Genomic DNA, 19,775 nt, shown 5'->3' with positions numbered 1-19,775 from the left:
AGTTTGCCATGTGCATAAGATGTCTGGTATAGATGGTTCAGGACCTTCTGAACCTGTTCCTTGTAGGGCCAATGGGAGATCCTGGGGGTGGCTCCTGGGTAAGTTAGCTCTCTGTCTGGATGTGTTATAGTAATAGCCTTTATCTTGAGGCCTACTGTGACAAATGACATGGCCCTATGTGGGCACTGCTATTATGTAGTGTTAGGACTGCTGATATCGGAGAAGCCATGAAGTGGCTCAGCAGCTTAAACATATGTTTGCAAACATGTGTGACTAATTCCCTGAATTTCTATTACCAGATAGGTTCAGGTACGGTCACAGGTCATTTGCAACACCCCCCCCCCCCCCCCCTCTGTCTGTCCTTCTGAACCTGTAACATGAACATAGGGTAGAAGATGTCCTCTTCGAGCACTTCATGATGGCTCTTATAGAATTGTCTACTCTGTTGGGATGGAACAACATCCCTGCTAGGATTATACATCTGCTATTTCTGTATGTGTAAGTGTAAAAAAAACCTCCTAACCTAAAATAGTAAGTAACTTCATTACACATTACTGGGCCATTTCACATAGAACACTGTCAAATTACTATTGTTGAACCAGGCCTAGCTGAGCCCTCAGGAAGGGAAGTGATCACTGCTGTAGGAGATAGAAGGAAGAATGCCCCACATAAAGAGCAGAGATGGCACCAGCAAGGAACAAGATGTTATAAAAAAGACAAAAGATATCAGACTCAAAAAAGAAGAGATGCCAAGGGCAATGGAAGAAGTTACCAGGCAATACAGTAGAGTTTCATCTATGTAAGTTAAATAAATCAAGCATTCCTTTACTTTGGTATATGCAGACAATCATTAAGAAAATTAATAATAGTCCAGTAATAGTCACTTTAGTAAATGGAATTTTTCCTCTGTAGTGGCCATGGCAAACAATTGAATGGCCTGTCTTCCTAACTTGTGTCAGGCCTGAATGCCTAGACCCTAGGGAGCCTTAGCCACTGACTTTCCTAGATTCCCCCTTGGCCACACACTTTAGGCCCTAGCTCCATTTGACAGAAAATGGGGTTAGACACAAGGCTTGTCTCCCATCCTCCATCTAGTTTGCCAAGCAGTTTTGGGCACCAGGCCCACACCCACTTAACACCCATTAGAGGCTCTCCCATGAGTTTAACATGGGTAGGACAACTGCTCCACCAGCATTTGACCTACTACACATAGATAGGCATTCAGGCCTGACACAAGTTAGGAGGACAGGCCATTAAATTGTTTGCCATGGTCACTAGGCCCAGGTAATTTTATGACACCAGGGATGTGATTAATGGCCTTTTCGAGGCCTCAGACCCTTGGAAACACCCCACTCCCATTTCCCATTCAAAGCACCAGTTTTCTTGCCAAAAAATAATAGCCAATAAACATTCAGTATCCCTTTAGTCATTAAGTAGAGATTGGGCATAGTAAGCCTCCCTTGACTTATCCTACAACTAAGTTTGACCAATGAAAGTTGCAGGTGAATTTCTTTAGTTGCTTTGCTTTTCTTCTAATAACCTGGCTGCATTGCATTTTATTGTATTTCATTGCCCCATATTGCTCCATCTGAGAGTCACTGCTAGGTAGGTGGGCACAAGGCTTTCTTCTCCTCTGGCTCTCTTCTGTGTCCATGGAGGAACTTATCCCTGCTACACACATCAAATTCCCCACCATCAGCCAAAATAAAAGGGGGATAATATTTCTGGGAAAGGCCCTGCTTTCTTCTCTCTGCTCCTTACCCCAAACACTCCCACATGGGGCGTTTATGCAGTTCCTCACCCCTCTGTATTACCTTTCAGGTACGCTGCCCCAGTTTGCCATTGGGTGACTCATTATTATTTGCTCAGCCATCTGGATGGGGTGATGTTATCTTCTACATTATCATACAATTTCAGAGAGAAGTTAGAGGGGAAAGTGCATCTCTATTGCAGTGACAGCACAGGCTTATTGCTGGTGAACAGACTAAAGGGCCACTCAGAGTTTATTTATTTCAATGTCTGGGCATATACTGTATGGGCAGGAAAACAGGCCTGGAATGGAAGGGCTGCCACGCAAACCTTAGACACAGTATGGGGTCTCTCTCAGCTTATTCCCAATACAAAGCCTCTGGTGCAACCAACCAGTAAATGGGCATATGTGCATTTATTATATATGTATGACCTGAAAACAGGTGAAGGAAGCGGTAGATATCCTGAGGAAAGCAGTAATGGAAGAAAACTGAAATAGGAGATCTAGTATTACTATCATGTTGTCATGATTGGCTAGGTAACAAGACATGGGAGGGAGGAGAACCTGATCACTTATATCAACTCAGGCTAACATCAATTTTAAACCCACATACCATATGCACAGATGCAGGCAAACCATATCACACATGCCATGCAAGTATAAATGCAGTTTTAAACGTAATACATTCAATGGATGTAGTGCAATAATCTTACAGCAGAAGTTCCAGAGTCGGCCTCACACACTGCTGAAGTTTTGCTGCACAGTCCTGGAGATCGTTGTCTGACACGTCCAGTCTGGTCAGAGAGCGGTTTGTAGTAATAACAGAGCGGAGATCATCACAGCAGGAGGAGGTCAGACCACATTTCTGTAACCTGAGAGATGAGGGATCTGCATTAGTTCCTTTCTTATCATTATGAACCTGGCACTTAGCATAACTGTATAACAGAAACAATAACACCATGTAGTCACCACTGCCCAGATTTGTATGTCTCCCTGCCTGCTGTGCCCAGGGGAAAGGTCCAAAGGGCAAGAGCAGGCATAGCCAGATTAAGGGGGGGATGCAGGACATACTGTACCCCGGGCGCCCCTCTGGCAGGGGCCCCCTGGTCAAAGCACACTGATATCACTAGCTTTCCCTCTTAATGCGAAAGCCAAAATGCAAGCAGGACAGTATGCAGTGCAGGCAGAGACACCGGAATATCATGTTTCATGAGCTACTGATGGAGCTTTCTGACCAGAGGAGAAATAGGAGGGTGGAAAGAGCTGTAAGTGACACAGGGATCCCAGCTTCTCCTCCTCCCTGCCTGGGTGTCTGAGTCCTTTGCAAGCTTTTATGTAACTAAACCATTTGGGTCTAGAGATAAAGAAACACAGAAAGCCCTCCTGAGTCTTGTCCCAGTGTGTAAGTAGTACAGAGGTTGGTGCTATTCTTGCATGTGACAAGATACAATATTTTATTTTTCTATGTGTATTTTAAGGTTGTTTAAGTTGTCTTTGTTCCACTACAAGAACATATTATAAAATAGTTGTCTTTCAATTAGGTGGAGCTACTATATAAACAGTACCCAGGAATTATTAAACTATTAGTTTAAAACTAATATACACCATTGTTTTAAATGTAATATACACAATCTATACTTCCCACCATGACTCATTCCAGAAGCGACAAAATACTCTCTACCTGGACTTCCTTCTTAATTTATGATTGCAAACACCTGTGTTGAAACACCTTCTTATCAATTAAATAGTTCAACACGGGGGACATCAATAATATATTAAGAGGGAAGTCCAGGTAGAGAGCATTTTGTCCCTCCTGAAATGGGACATGTTGGGAGGTATGCTCAATCTAATATACATCCCCCACCTTCCATCAGGGCCATCATGTCTTAAGTGCCCCGGGCACCCCCAATGCTAAATATGGCCTTGAGAGCAGATGACATGAGAAGCATCACCAGGACCCCTCCCACGTCACTGGGGACATTGATGGGATCGGTGCCCCTAATTATAAATATATAATTTTTACATGGACAATTGCCAAGCAAGAAATGTTATATTAAAGCCCTCGATCCATATTACTAGCACATGATGTGACAGACACTCCCATTGTCAGTTTTTTAAACAATACACATTTTAGTAAAATACATCTCCGCACATCCCAACTATTTCTGGAGTTCAAAAGGAAAAAAGTGGGCATTTCTGTATAGTTCAGGTTGGAACTTGGGCTGATTGAGACAAGTTTGGGTGCAAGTGCCTAATTTTGTCCTGATTTTACATGTTCAAATTAGATTATATTCACTTTTCTCTTTCTTTTTTTTAATCCACTCTTCATCTGAGCATCCACATAACAGAGCTCCATTGCAGACTCAACTAACTAACCTTCTCAAGGCCTCCAAACAGAAGCTGTACACCGCAACGTGCCCCCTCTGCCTGTCCATGGACAAAATCCTTTCCACCCCATCACCAGCAGCCCACAACCCCATGCCAGAAGTAATGCTGGGGTGAATCCAACATGGTGCTGAATGCTAAAGCAGAAGCTTTGACACCGGTGCCCCAAAAAAGATCAGCAGAGCAATAAGTATTGGATAACCTACAGCTATGCCACACTCCTGACACACAGACTGCATATAGGGACGGAGTAGACTCCATAAAATCTACACTGGAGCCACTGTTATCTCAGGCTGTTTCAGATATCATGTGGCAGTTACATAGACTTCGGGTCTCAGACAGACACAACCTAGGAACCACATTCCAACATGTTGCAGAGATGAAATACACAGTACAAAAGCTGCAAAAAGAGAACTATCAACTACCGAACAAAATTTACTATTTTCAAAATTGGTCACAACAAAATAATATCAGACAAGTGGTCTAACCTGAATCTTTCAAAGGTGCTGCTCTGGATCACTTTGTCCAAAATACTTTCCCATCATTACTCAGCATTGAATAGGAGTTGGAACTGATTTGGTAGTCGAACGATTACGCAGTGTGACTCAACCCGTGATCCTCTGACTCCACTAATGGGTAACACTGTTCTGATGCCTCAACTACCTTCAAAGGGCTGCTTCATCTTGCATGATTACTATGGAAAACTGACCAGGGCCCGCAAAGCTTTCGCACCAATCTGTATGCAACTCATACAAGAGAAGTGTAATTTCACATTGATATACCCTGACAGGCTCTGTCTCTTTGATGGATCAACTCACAAAGATTCCACTAACCTGGCCGATGCAACCACTTACCTACTGGAGGAATCCCTTCCTATGGAATCCAACATTACCAATGCTCTTCCACCTGATTTGATCATCTCAACAGCACATGGCAGAAATCGTAAACCGACTCGCCACCACACCATCTAAACTATCTTCTGTCATACCCTCTCAAGGAAGCCTTCATTTGCAGCTTTAGCTATGCACCTTACCTTATATACTAGATAATATAGTCCAAATCTGGTAATTGAAGACATGGTTACTAGGTTATTATTTGTTCCACATGTTGTTCAACTCCTATTGGACATGTGGGGCCTACCAGATGTGGACCTGATGGCGTCTCGACGCAATCACAAGGTACCGGTCTTCAGAGTAAGTACAAGGGATCCTCAAGCAGTGTTCATGGACACACTGGCAATTCCATGGAACTTTCGGCTGCCGTATGTGTTCCCTCCGGGTGTCACTTCTGCCCAGGGTGATACGGAAGTTCAAGCTAGATGGAGGAATACTACTTCTAATTGCTCCAGCATGGCCCAGACGGCATTGGTTCTCAGACCTGCAGGGTCTCTCGATAGAGCGTCCTCTTCTGCTTCCGCAGTGCCCAGACCTCCTTGTCCAGGGCGCGTGTGTCTACCAGGATTTGGCCCGGCTGGCTTTGACGGCGTGGTTCTTGAAGCTTCAGTTCTGAGGGCCAAAGGATTTTCTGAAGAGGTCATTCAAACTATGTTGAAGGCCCGTAAACCGGCTTCTGCTCGGATTTATCACAGGGTCTGGTATTCTTACTGTGCTTGGTGCGCGTCTAATAATCATGACGTATACAAGTTTAGTACTGCTTAACTTTTGGATTTCCTGCAACAGGGCCTGGACTTAGGCTTTCGTCTGTTCTCCTTCAAGGTTCATATTTCTGCCTTGTCGATATGGTTTCAGAGAAAAATTGCGACTCTGGCTGATATTCATACATTCACTTAGGGTGTTTTACGGATTCAACCTCCCTATGTCCCGCCTGTGGCTCCTTGATATTTGTCGGTTGTTCTGGAGGACTTACAAGAGTCTCTGTTTGAACCTCTTCAGTCTGTGGACCTTAAGTGACTTACTCTTAAGGTCTTGTTTCTGCTGGCTATTGCCTCTGCTAGATGGGTTTCAGTCTTGGGTGCCTTGTCCTGTCGGGTATCCGTTCACATGGTCGACCATGTTATGGTCGACAGTCATTAGTTCGACCACTATTGGTCGACATTGACATTGTCAACATGGACAAATGGTCGACACATGAAATGTCGACACATGAAAATGTCGACATGAGTTTTTTTACTTTTTTTCTTTTGGGGAACTTTTCCATACTTTACGATCCACGTGGACTACGATTGGAACGGTAATCTGTGCCGAGCGAAGCGGTAGCGGAGCGAAGGCACCATGCCCGAAGCATGGTGAGCTAAGCGAGCCATGTGAGAGGACGCGGTGCACTAATTGGGGTTCCCAGTCACTTTACGCAAAAAACGACACCCAAAAAAGTTAAAAACTCATGTCGACCTTTTCATGTGTCGACCTTTCATGTGGCGACCATTTTCATGTGTCGACCATTTTCATGTGTCGACCATGTGTCCATGTCAACCATGTCAATGTTGACCAATAGTGGTCGACCTAATGACTGTCGACCATAACATGGTCGACCATTCATACTGGAACCGTCCTGTCGGTCACCCTTTCTGATTTTTCACCGTGACCGGGCGGTTCTTTGGACTTGCCCTGGTTCTCTACCTAAGGTGAGGACTTCTTTCCACCTTAATCAAGAGATTGTGGTTTTCGGCCTTTATCTCTCCTGAATTGTCCTCCAAAGAGCGGTCTTTGGATGTGGTATGGGCTCTCCGTATCTATGTGGAGAGGACAGCCTCCATTAGGAAGTCTGATTCTCTCTTTTTACTTTTCGGTTTTCACAAATGTGGCTGGCCTGCTAATAAGCAGACCTTGGCCAGATGGATTAGAATGGTGATTGCACATGCTTATGCACAGGCTGGTCTTCCAGCTCCTGCTACTATCAAAGCCCATTCTACTCGGTCTGATGGACCTTCTTGGGCGGCTTGCCGTGGTGCGACCCCTGAACTGGTACAAGGTGGCTTGTACAAGGTGGCTACGTGGTCCTAGTTAACATGTTCATAATGTTCTGTGCCTTCGATACTTCCGCCTCCCAGGATGCTTCCTTTGGACGCCGGGTTCTTGTGCCAGCTACAGTGCATCCCCTTCCATTAGGAACTGCTTTAGGACATCCCCGATGTTATTGCCTGTGGAACCCCAGTGTACCCCGCTGCAGATAAGGAGATTTATGGTAAGAACTTACCTTTGTTAAATTTTTCTGCGAGGTACACTGGGTTCCACAGGGTGCCCACCGTGACGCACTAAGCTTCTTTGGGTTTGTATGGCATTAGCCGCTGGTACCTTCTCCTGTTGTGAGAATGTGGTATGGGTGGTTACTAACGGTTGTCGTCTCTTTTACCTGCTACTGCATTGGACTGGTTAATGAAACTGAGCTCCTGTGCATGGAGGCGGGATTATAGAGGAGGCGGTGCTGAGCATCTTGGGAACAGTCAAAGCTTTTTGCCTGTTGGTGCCTCGGATCAAGATCCTACTCTACACCCCGAAGTTATTCCCTGTGGAACCCAGTGTACCTTGCAGAAAGAGATTTAACAAAGGAAAAATGTTACCATAAATCTCCTTTTCTACACTCATGAATATCTGCCTTGTCAAGTGCTTACCTATATCTCAAGTTTATCTGCATTACCAAATATGCTCCCTTCTGACTATAGAGCAGCCGAGAATATCCTAAGACTCCTATAGGCAGTGTTCTTTTTCTTCCAAAAATCACACGCTACTTGCTCTCATACAGTATATTTTAGACAGTACAGATGATACAATGGTCAGCAGCATTACTGCCTCACAGCAGGGAGGTCGTGGGTTCGATTCAAACCATGGCCGTAACTGTGTGGGGTTTGTATATTCTCCCCGTACTTGCGTGGGTTTATTCCGGGTACTCCGGTTTCCTACCACAGTCCAAAAAATATACCGGTAGGTAAATTAGCACCCAACTAAAAATAACCCTTATGTGTAAGTGAGTGCATGTACAGTACATGGGCAGACTAGATGGGCCAAGTCAGGGGCGTAAGTTCATCCAAGTAGCCAGGTGACAAGTCGGAGTTTGGTGCCCCCCACCCCTAAAAAACAAAAATGGAATACAAATATGGTATGTGTGTTATTGCATGTGTGCGTGTGTTTACTGATCAAAAGTCACCAAATTTCCAGCAGTATATACTGCTGCACCTGTGTAGAATGCCCATATGCACACTCTGGCTCATGTATTGTGTGTAAATCTGGCTCTGGTACTAGCCAGCAACTCCTCAGCCATTTACCTCAACGCACGCCCCTGCTGTGTTGTACATCCAGGGGTGCTCTGTAAATCTAGGGGTGCGACTCCAGTGTAAAAATAAATAAATATATATATATATATATATATATATATATATATATATATATATACACACTACTGTTCAAGAGTTTGGGGTCACTTAGTATTTGCTTTTTTTTTTTAAAGAAAAACACTGTTTTTATTTCAATGAAGATCACATTAAATTAATCAGAAATACACTCTATACATTGTTAATATGGTAAATGACTATACTAGCTGCAAACGTCTGGTTTTAATGGAATATCTACATAGGTGTATAGAGGCCCATTTCCAGCAACCATCACTCCAGTGTTCTAATGGTACACTGTGTTTGCTAATCGTGGTAAAAGACTAATGGATGAATAGAAAACCCTTGTGCAATTATGTTAGCACAGCTGAAAATGGGTTTGCTCGTTAGAGAAGCCATATAACTGGCCTTCCTTTGGGCTAGTTGAGTATCTGGAGCATCACATTTGTGGGTTCGATTATACTCTCAAAATGGCAAGAAAAACAGAACTTTCATGTGAAACTCAACAGTCTATTCTTGTTCTTAGAAATGAAGGCTATTCCATGTGAGAAATTGCCAAGAAACTGAACATTCCCTACAACGGTGTGTACTACTCCCTTCAGAGAACAGCACAAACAGGCTCTAACCAGAGTAGAAAGAGAAGTGGGAGGCCCCGGTGCACAACTGAGCAAGAAGACAAGTACATTAGAGTCTCTAGTTTGAGGAATAGACGCCTCACAAGTCCTTAACTGGCAGCTTCATTAAATGGTACCCGCAAAATGCCAGTGTCAATGTCTACAGTGAAGAGGCGACTCCGGGATGCTGGCCTTCTAGGCAGAGTGGCAAAGAAAAAGCCATATCTGAGACTGGCCAATAAAAGGAAAAGATTAATATGGACAAAAGAACACAGACATTGGACAGAGGAAGATTGTAAAAAAGTGTTATGGACTGACAAATCGAAGTTTGAGTTGTTTGGATCACACAGAAGAACATTTGTGAGACGCAGAACAAGTGAAAAGATGCTGGAAGAGTGCCTGACACAAACTGTCAAGCATGGAGGAGGTAATGTGATAGTCTGGGGCTGCTTTGGTGCTGGTAAAGTGGGATATTTGTACAAGGTAAAATGGATTTTGAATAAGGAAGGCTATCACTCCGTTTTGCAATGCCATGCCATACCCTGTGCACAGCGCTTGATTGGAGCCAATTTCCTCCTACAACAGGACAATAACCCAAAGCACACCTCCAAATTATGAAAGAACTATTTAGGGAAGAAGCAGGCAGCTGGTATTCTGTCTGTAATGGAGTGACCAGCGCAGTCACCAGATCTCAACCCCATTGAGCTGTTGTGGTAGCAGCTTGAAGAAGTGCCCATCAATCCAATCCAAGTTATGGGAGGTGCTTCAGGAAGCATGGGGGAAATTTCTTCAGATTACCTCAACAAATTAACAGCTAGAATTCCAAAGGTCTGCAATGCTGTAATTGCTGCATAAGGAGCATTCTTTGACGAAAGCAAAAGTTTTTAGGACAAAATTATTATTTCAAATAAAATACACATTTCTAACCTTGGCAATATCTTGACTATATGTCCTATTCATTTTGCAACTCATTTGATAAATAAAAGTGAGTTTCCATGGAAAACACAAAATTGTCTGGGTGACCCCAAACTTTTGAATGATAGTATATATATAACTTTGTGTGCTATACCCTATTGTACTATACTATTATTTTTCTATGACACTGCCGTTAAGACCATAGTGTGTCAAACACATATTGTGTGACACTGTAGGTGGTCCATCCCCAGGCGTGCTTTGTTGTACATAAAGAGGTGCTGCATCTGACAGGGGACTGCTGTGTTCATTCAGGGGTGCACTGTCAATATAGCGGTGCGACCAAGTGTAAAAAAAAAGTGGACAAGTGGAACAGGGCAAACTAAAGATTTAATGACTGTGACAGCTCACTGGGTAGCAGTAGCAGCAGCAGCATCTCACAAATGGCAGCTCATTCAGAGGCAGGCTATCTGTGTACCACCGGTTTCAGTCAGAGGCACACCGCTGAGAACCTCTTAGAAAATCTCAGGGAAATCATTGGAAAATGGCTTGCCCTGCTTGGACTCTCCTGGGGATTTGTGATTTTGGACAATGCCACTAATATTGTAAGAGCATTACGGCTGGGTTAATTCCAACATGTCCCCTGTTTTGCTCACACAAATAAGTTGGTGGGGCATTTTTTTTTTAAATGAGAGGGGCATGCAGGAGATACTTCCTGTGTCCTGAAAAATTTCAGGAAATTTTCGACCATCAGCAAGTGCATGTCGCAGATTGCAGAGCCTGCAAGTACTGTTGAATTTGCCCTGCCATCAACAGGAGTAAGAAGTAGTAACTAGGTGGAATTCTGCCCTTTATATGTTTCAGCAGATAGAGGAGCAGCAAATGGCCATCCAAGGCTACAAAACAACCTATGACATAGGGAATGAAGGGAGGATGTACATTACTCAAGCACAGTAGATAATACTTTCTGTGTTGTGCAAGGTTCTCAAACCCTTTGAAGTTGCCACAAGTGAAGTTAGTTTAGACACTGCCAGGTAATTTATCTTATAAGACTCTTAGAAAAGCAGCTGGAGAAACTAAAGGAGGAGCTGAAATGAAGTGATTCCACTAAGCATGTCAGACATGTAGATCAAGCCCTTTATTTGCTTTGCCAGGATCCAAGGGTCATCAATCTCTTGAAAGCAGAGCACTATATTTTGGTGACCATGCTTGATCTAGGTTTAAGACATACATTGTCTTTCTTTCTAATGGAAGCTAAGGAGGTGCAAAGAGCTGTTTGTGAGAAATTTGTCAGCACAAGTAGCACATGGCAAGGCAACATCTCCTCCTTCAGTTTCTCTAGCAAGTTCGGCTGCCAGGAAAAAAATTACATTTTCCTAAGAGACCTAAGGGTAGTGATGCAGATCAGTCAGCAAAAACTTCTGACATCTGGTTTGGACTGAAGGATCTGCCTACAATCAGTTACATGTCTACCCTGACTGCATATCACATGGTCACCATTCAAAGAATAGTTGATTTTTATTTTAGTGATAGCATCCAGATAGGCATGTTAGACAGTCCGTTTCACTAGTGGCAGTAAAAATGGGCAATTTGGAAGGCTTTGCACAAAATGGCTTTGCTTTACTTAAGTTGCCCACCCTCCAGTGTGTACTCAGAAAAAGTTTTCAGGGCAGATGGGAAACTTGTCAGTGATCGGTGTAGGAGGTTACTTCCCCAAAATTTGGAAAAGATTATGTTCATCAAAATGAAATACAAATTCCATGAGGAAGACTTTTACCAGGAAGTATGTCCAAAAAATAGAGGCAGCTGTAACGGAGGATTGCAGTGGGGACAAATTAATAGTTTGTGAATAAGAGGATGTACACACTGATGGGGTTGAGGAATCGGATGATGATGATGACGATGGCGACATCTTGCCTATGTAGAGCCAGTTTGTGTATTTAGATACCATTGGCAGTTTGTTTTGTGGGGGCCCAAACAAACCAATCATTTCAGCCACAAGTGGTAGTCCCTGTCACTGAAGTGATTGGTTTGTTAAACTGCATGTCCTGTTTAATAAATATAACATAAGGGTGGCTGGGTGGGCCCAAAGACAATTCCATCTTGCTTCTCTTTTCTTTGCAGTATGCGCTGTTTTGAGCATTGCTGACTGTCTTCTTGTGTAGACGACAAACATTTTAACCCTGTCTTCCACAGCAGTGCCATTCTGTTTCCTAGATGTGCCATATGGAAAGTTTCAGTGCCACATTTTTGTGTGCCCACTGCTGTCGCTTAGCTTAGTCACCCAGCTATCTTGGTGCAACCTTTTGGCCTAAAGGCGGAGGAAACCAATATTGTGAGGTGGTCAAATTGACTGGAAATTAATGTTAATGAAGTTAATAATACTGCAGGAACAAAAACAGGCCAACATTATGTGATTTTACCTGTTTTAATGGTTTGTGTAAAAAAAAAAATACATACCCAAAACCACAACCCACAGGGGCAGTTATCGTAAAACCAAATTCAGATCCAAAACACAAAGGAGATACAGACCCAAAACCCATGATGGAGGCTGATGCACATCTCTACTTAACACCATGGGGGGGGGCATGTAATAGGGTGTGAGAATCAGAAAGTTAGAGATTTTGGGAGAGTTCTCCTGTTTTTTTAAAGTGGCAATCATTTGCATAATTTGCATGTCACCAATATTGCCCCTATACACACTGGACGATAAAGCCTAAATGCTGTTGAAGCCAATGAAGCTGCATCCAAGGATGCATCTACTGGCTATAGCACACCAAAAAGACAGGGCCAACATGTCCCCATTTTCAGCAAAGCTGGGTATCAGCACCTCTCCCCTGTCCCCAGCAGCAACAGCAGCTCAATTATGCTGCGGGTTAGGGAGAACTGTGACCATCATTGCATACACAGATCTGCAACCATCAGAGGTGTACTGTACGTAAACCATCAGGTTTGCATTAATTTCTCAATGGGGGCCTATGTTTTGTATTAAGATCACACATATATATATATATATATATGTGTGTGTGTGTGTGTGTGTGTGTGTGTGTGTGAGTGCGTGTGTGTGTGTGCGTGTGTGTGTGTGTGTGTGATGCAGCCACACAGGCACTCCTGGTGCACCTATTCGCACCCGTGCTTTTCTGCACCAGGCTGAGCCTTTTGCCGCTCAATGCAATGTCAATGGAGTACGGGTGCAACTATGATTCACACGCACACTCGCACCTAGTAGCAGCTAAGATGAGTGTGGATACATCTGTACAAACACAGTTCTTACCTAAGATCCTGCAGGGTACAGGCTGGATGTCGCAGTCCCTCACACAGACATTTTATTCCAGAGTCCTGCAAACCATTCTCTGACAAGTCCAGTCTGATCAAAGAGCGGTGTGTAGTAATAACAGAGCAGAGATCATCACAGCAGGAGGAGGTCAGAGCACAGTCATATAACCTGATGAGAGATAAGGAATCTGGATTACATAACGTCTTATAATTTCCTGCCCCACACTCAGAAAGAAATAACAATAAAAAAAACTGTAATGTTGGTGTACGTATATGTCAGTTATTAGGCTGTAGGTGCAGTCACTGATAATGTGCTTATTGAGTTACTGACTATAAATGAGGGTAGTTTGATGTTTAGCTGGAGGGTTGGTAGCTCAAGTAAAGCCTAGCGAGTTTGTACAAGGAGATCCAAATTGCCTTTTTATTCCTCCTTAATAGTCGACTCATCCTTATCACCAGTAGGTCTCTTGGGAAAGCTCAGTTTTTAATGACAGCAGCAGTTGCAAGAGAACTGAAGTAGGATAAATAATTGTGTCATGTGCCACTTGAACTGCCAACTTGCTCACAATAATATTTGCATCTCTTAACATTTGTATAATTTGGAAAGAAAGACATTATGCACACCTTGAACCTTGGATCAAGCTTGGTCACCAAAATGTAGTGATTTGATTGCAAGATTTTGACATGTTTGGTCCTGGTGAAGTGAATAAAGAACTAGATCGACAGATGTAGCCATGCTTATCTTTGCTGTGATGCGGCATGCTGCCATACTGCATGGCGAGCTAGGCTGTGACTATTCACAGTTGGTGATTGCGCCATTAATTCCATTAAGAATTAATGGAGCTATCGCCGACTGTGAATAGTTGCAGCCTGGCATGCCAAGCAGCATACTGCATCATAACCAGATGAACATAGCTACATCTGTACAAGTCTAACACACACAGCAGAATCACTTTATTTCATCCCCTCTTTCAGTTTCTCGAGCTGCTTTACAGTTAGTCTAATTAAGGGGATCACCTAACTCAAGCTGGCAGTGTCTGAACTTATTTCATAGGTTAATAATTTAAATGTTTTCAGCACTTTTCATGAAACAAAGTATTCTCAACTGTGCTGGACTAAGGTACATTCCCCCTTTTCACCCTATGTCATGGCCTGTTGTGTAGGTTTAAATGGCTTTTTCTGTTCCTCCATTCACTGAAGCATATAAAGGGTTGAATTCCACCTTGTTTACTACCTCTTGCTTCAGTTGGTTGCAGCCGCTGAAATTTTCTACATGCTGCTGCTCAATGCCAAAAATGTCCAGCAATGCTCTCACAATATTTGTTCCATTATCAGAAACGACAAATTCAGAGGAGAGCCCTAGCGGGGAAAGCCATTTTGCTATGACATCCCTTAGCTTTTCTAACAGATTGACACTGGTATGCGTCTTAGTGAAGCTGGTTATACAGAGAGTAGACTTCATGTGAATGAGCTGGCATATTGTGTTACATACTCCTGCTTCTGCTAAATGCGATACACCACCCAATGGGCAGTCACCATCATGTAATCTTTAGTTTGACCAGTACCATTTGTCCACATATCTGTGGTTAAGTGGATAGTTGTCACGATCTGCTGATGCTCATTCCCTACAGTTGCTAGGAGACGTTAGCTTCCGCCCGGTATTATGCCGCTGGCTCCATGGCAACCAGGATACCAGGGCTCAATGCATCTCTGATCGCCAGGGGACTGAGATGCCGGATGGCCACAGCGGTTGCTGGGAGAACTCTCTAGCTGACAGCTACTACGTGCAGCTTTACAGCTACTATATATTGTTCATTAGACCTCCTCCTGCCTTGAATCTGTTATTTTTGGTGGACTCTCATTTAATAGGATCTTCCTACCAACTCCAAGATGCTGGTTATATTTACACCTAGTGTGAAGTTGCTGGTCCATGTTTTTGTCTGGAGAATCCTGCCGTGTATCCTGAGGAATCGTATTAAGTGCATGGTAATCATGCCTCTACCGTCAGTCCTACTGTGTTGCAGCCACTGTTCTATCTACTGCCGTATTGCCATCTAAACCGTCACTCCCCGGTAGTACCATACCTTCACGCCCAGAGTGGTGAGGAGGACTTTGGCAGTGGTAACCTCTCCACGATCAACGTCTACCGTTAATTTCCATACTGCGATATAGTCGTAGAATTTTCTTTGGATTACAAATACCATTACTACATCATCTAGTCTAAGTCCCATCTCAGTGGTGAACTGTCTCAACATGACTAATGGCCTAATTTAGACCTGATCGCAAAAGCAAAATCTTTCTCTAATGGGCAAAACCATGTGCACTGCAGGTGGGACAGATCTAACATGCAGAGAGAGTTAGATTTGGGTGGGTTATATTGTTTCTGTGAAGGGTAAATACTGGCTGCTTTATTTTTACACTGCAATTTAGATTTCAGTTAGAACACACCCCACCCAAATTTATCTCTCTGCACATGTTACACCTGCCCCACCTACAGTGCAATATGGTTTTGCCCATTAGAGAAAAAGTTTGCTGTTGCAATCAGGTCTCAATTAGGCCCTAAGTCTTTTCTCTTGAACTATTTGATATTAAACTTTGGTGAAATATCTCACTTTAATCAAGTTTTTACAGTGAATTAACGCACTTCAATCAAGTTGCTACAGTGAATCTCACTTTAATCAAGTTGCTACTGAGAATTATCTCACTTCAGTCTAGTTCAGTGGTTCTCTTGCAGGGGTGCCTTGGGTTGGTGGTCAAGAACCAAATCAAAATATTTATGGCCAAAGTGATAGTGAAAACCAGTGCTAGTGGCTGCGAATCATAAAACATGTAGACAAACAGAAACTTTACACCACCACATAAGTGAACCTAAGGATGGCAGGTAGGCACAATTTACTTAATTTTATAATGTTTTCCAAATATATCAATAATAAACTTTTATCATAGGGGTACCATGAAAAAAATGCTGATACTCTAGAGCACCGTGATTCAAGAAAGTTTGGGAACCACTGATCTAGTTGCTAAAGTGAATTATCTCACTTCAACCAAGTAACTTCCTGAATTATTTCACTGCAATCAAGTTCATCTGGATATTAAACTAAAGGAAATTATTTCACTTCTATAAGGTTCCATCTTCAAGATACTCATCCATTTCTTTTCAGTTATTCCTGGACTCCTTCTTTCTTGTGTAAATCCAAGAATCATAACAATAGTGAGTACTGCTACAGGAGAGGAATTGCTTTTCTGGTAAAATGGAATTGAAATGGAATTTGGAAGTGGGGACATAGGACCTCAGTTAACTTTCCAAAGCCAGATGCATAAATGGCAGTGAGTGGATGCAGATCTAATACTACCATACTATTATGGCTTCAGTGATCCACTGTGCAACTGGATGGCAGCTTTCATACTTGTATTCTCTTGTAAAGGATTGTTATACAATCAATTATTGTTTGAGATCATTAGTAGTCTTCTTGGTCCCCTTCTGGGATGAAGATTCACCTCCAACAACAGCAGGCCTAGGGTTCAAGGATTCGCCTAAAGAATCTATAGGGGAAGAGTTAGGTTTTGGAAATTGGATGCATATGGACTACCTCTGATTATTAATGAGGAGATTGGTGATGAAGGTGTTGGTGGTTGAGATTGCATGTGCTGGGATCTAGCTGAGAGATATGTAGGAGAAGCTGATGCTGGACTGCTTGGTATTATTTTTGCAGATTTTGACAATTTTTTTTGTCTGAATTCACTGAAAATGCTGTTACAAGGAAAGGTTTCTAGATGATTAACATCCCTACCTCTACTTACTTTGGCTTTACCTATACTACAGATACTGGTGAGTCCAGTGAGCTGCCACTGCAGACACATACACAGTGTGCTCAGCCTCCAGCACCTGGCGGAATTAGAGGCTGGCCGCTGGTGACACCCACCAATCACAGCTCCTTCTGCACACTGTCCGGCACGCACTCCAGTGGAGCGGCTACACACCACTTAGACCAACTAGCCTGTCAGATCAGCAGCAGTGAGGGAACAGAGGAGCAGGAAAGAGTGCATTGAGCAGAGATGAGATGGGAAGAAAAGCAACCTATTCAGAGTAGCTGCCAATGTCCTCTCCTGCTTACCCTGCTATTGACCTTAAGATCCCCCCCCAGTGTTCCTGCCAGCCAACCAGTCAACCCTCTGCTATAGTAGGTCATCCACGCCTTCTCCCCTGAAGTGCCCCAATCAGCTCTTCATTACCATTTCCTCTTGCCTACTTACAGCAGCCAGGATTACTCCCTTACTATTCTATTTTCTCTGTTAAACTTCTGTTGTGTTGTTGGGTGTGTGTGGAAGGAGGGGGCACCCTTGCTTTTTGGTCAGTCCCGGGCCCCACAATTTCTGATGCCAGCCCTGCCTCCCAGTCTCCACCCATATTTGCAAGTGCTGTGCAATCGTCATCTTATATTTTCCTATGATTATTAGTGATGAGCGGGTTCGGTTCCTCGGAATCCGAACCCGCCCGAACTTCAGCTTTTTTTACACGGGTCCGAGCAGGCTCGGATCCTCCCGCCTTGCTCGGTTAACCTGACTGCGCCCGAACGTCATCATCCCGCTGTCGGATTCTCGCGAGGCTCGGATTCTATCGCGAGACTCGGATTCTATAAGCTCATTTACTGGAGCTTAGGAGGAGTACTCAGAGAGTGCAGAATTTTGCTGATAGTAGTTGTTATACTAGTGACTGACCAGTGACCACCAGTGCAGTTTTATCCGTTCTCTGCCTGAAAAAAAACGATACACAGTGACACAGTCACATACCATATCTGTGCTCAGCCTCAGTGTGCTGCATCATCTCTATGTATAATGGCCCTCATTCCGAGTTGTTCGCTCGGTATTTTTCATCGCATCGCAGTGAGAATTCTCTTAGTGCGCATGCGTAATGTTCGCACTGCGCATGCGTCAAGTAACTTTACTAAGAAGAAAGTAATTTTACTCACGGCTTTTTCGTCGCACCGGAGAACGCATTGTGATTGACAGGAAATGGGTGTTACTGGGCGGATGTACGGCGTTTTAGGGGCGTGTGGCTGAAAACGCTACCGTTTCCGGAAAAAACGCAGGCGTGTCTGGAGAAACGGTGGGAGTGCTTGGGCGAACGCTGGGTGTGTTTATGACGTCAGCCGGGACCGAAAAGCACTGAATTGATCGCACAGGCAGAGTAAGTCTGGAGTTACTCAGAAACTGCTAACTCGGTTTTGATCGCAATATTGCGAATACATCGGTCGCACATTTAAGAAGTTTAGATTCACTCCCAGTAGGCGGCGGCTTAGCGTGTGTAACTCTGCTATAATCGCCTTGCGAGCGAACAACTCGGAATGAGGGCCAATATTATCTGACTGTGCTGAGTGCTCACTGCAGTGCTCACGCAGCTTAATTGTGGGGGAGACTGGGGAGCAGTTATAGCAGGAGTACATATTTTAACAGTGCACACTTTTGCTGCCAGAGTGTCACTGATAGTGTGACTGACAAGTGACCACTGACCACCAGTATATTGTGATTGTCTGCCTGAAAAAGTTAAACACTCGTCGTGTGGTGTTTTTAAACTTTTTATTCTATAAACGCATTCTGCTGACAGTGTCCAGCAGGTCCGTCATTATATAATATATACCTGTCCGGCTGCAGTAGTGATATATATATATATATTTTTTTATATCATTATCATCCAGTCTATATTAGCAGCAGACGCAGTACGGTAGTCCACGGCTGTAGCTACCTCTGTGTCGGCAGTCGCTCGTCCATCCATAATTGTATACCACCTACCTGTGGTGTTTTTTTCTTCTTCTATCTTCTTGATACTAGTAGCTTACTTTAGGAGTCTGCAGTGCTGAGCCGACAGTGTCCAGCAGGTCCGTCATTATATAATATATACCTGTCCGGCTGCAGTAGTGATATATATATATTTTTTATATCATTATCATCCAGTCTATATTAGCAGCAGACGCAGTACGGTAGTCCACGGCTGTAGCTACCTCTGTGTCGGCAGTCGCTCGTCCATCCATAATTGTATACCACCTACCCGTGGTGGTTTTTTTTTCTTCTATCTTCTTGATACTAGTAGCTTACTTTAGGAGTCTGCAGTGCTGAGCTGAGAGTGTCCAGCAGGTCCGTCATTATATAATATATACCTGTCCGGCTGCAGTAGTGATATATATATATTTTTTATATCATTATCATCCAGTCTATATTAGCAGCAGACGCAGTACGGTAGTCCACGGCTGTAGCTACCTCTGTGTCGGCAGTCGCTCGTCCATCCATAATTGTATACCACCTACCCGTGGTTGTTTTTTTTTCTTCTATCTTCTTGATACTAGTAGCTTACTTTAGGAGTCTGCAGTGCTGAGCTGAGAGTGTCCAGCAGGTCCGTCATTATATAATATATACCTGTCCGGCTGCAGTAGTGATATATATATATTTTTTATATCATTATCATCCAGTCTATATTAGCAGCAGATGCAGTACGGTAGTCCACGGCTGTAGCTACCTCTGTGTCGGCAGTCGCTCGTCCATTCATAATTGTATACCACCT

The 19,775-nt window shown here is 43.6% G+C and overlaps 1 protein-coding gene across 1 annotated transcript in view; it reads right to left on the bottom strand.

Annotated features, from left to right (window-relative positions):
• Window positions 1-19,775, bottom strand: part of LOC135054727 (NACHT, LRR and PYD domains-containing protein 3-like) — a 268,241-nt gene that overhangs the window by 10,874 nt on the left and 237,592 nt on the right. Inside the window, exons 11-12 of the mRNA XM_063958023.1 lie at window positions 13,218-13,388; window positions 2,464-2,622 (exon numbers count right to left, since the gene is read on the bottom strand). Coding sequence (XP_063814093.1) covers window positions 2,464-2,622; window positions 13,218-13,388 — 330 coding nt within the window. The remainder of the gene's footprint in view (window positions 1-2,463; window positions 2,623-13,217; window positions 13,389-19,775) is intronic.

Source organism: Pseudophryne corroboree, chromosome 3 (genome assembly GCF_028390025.1).
Source record: "Pseudophryne corroboree isolate aPseCor3 chromosome 3, aPseCor3.hap2, whole genome shotgun sequence".
Classification (NCBI taxonomy): Eukaryota; Metazoa; Chordata; class Amphibia; order Anura; family Myobatrachidae; genus Pseudophryne; species Pseudophryne corroboree.
The sequence above is the reverse complement of the archived record's forward strand: the minus strand, read 5'-3'. Positions and strand labels throughout refer to the sequence as shown.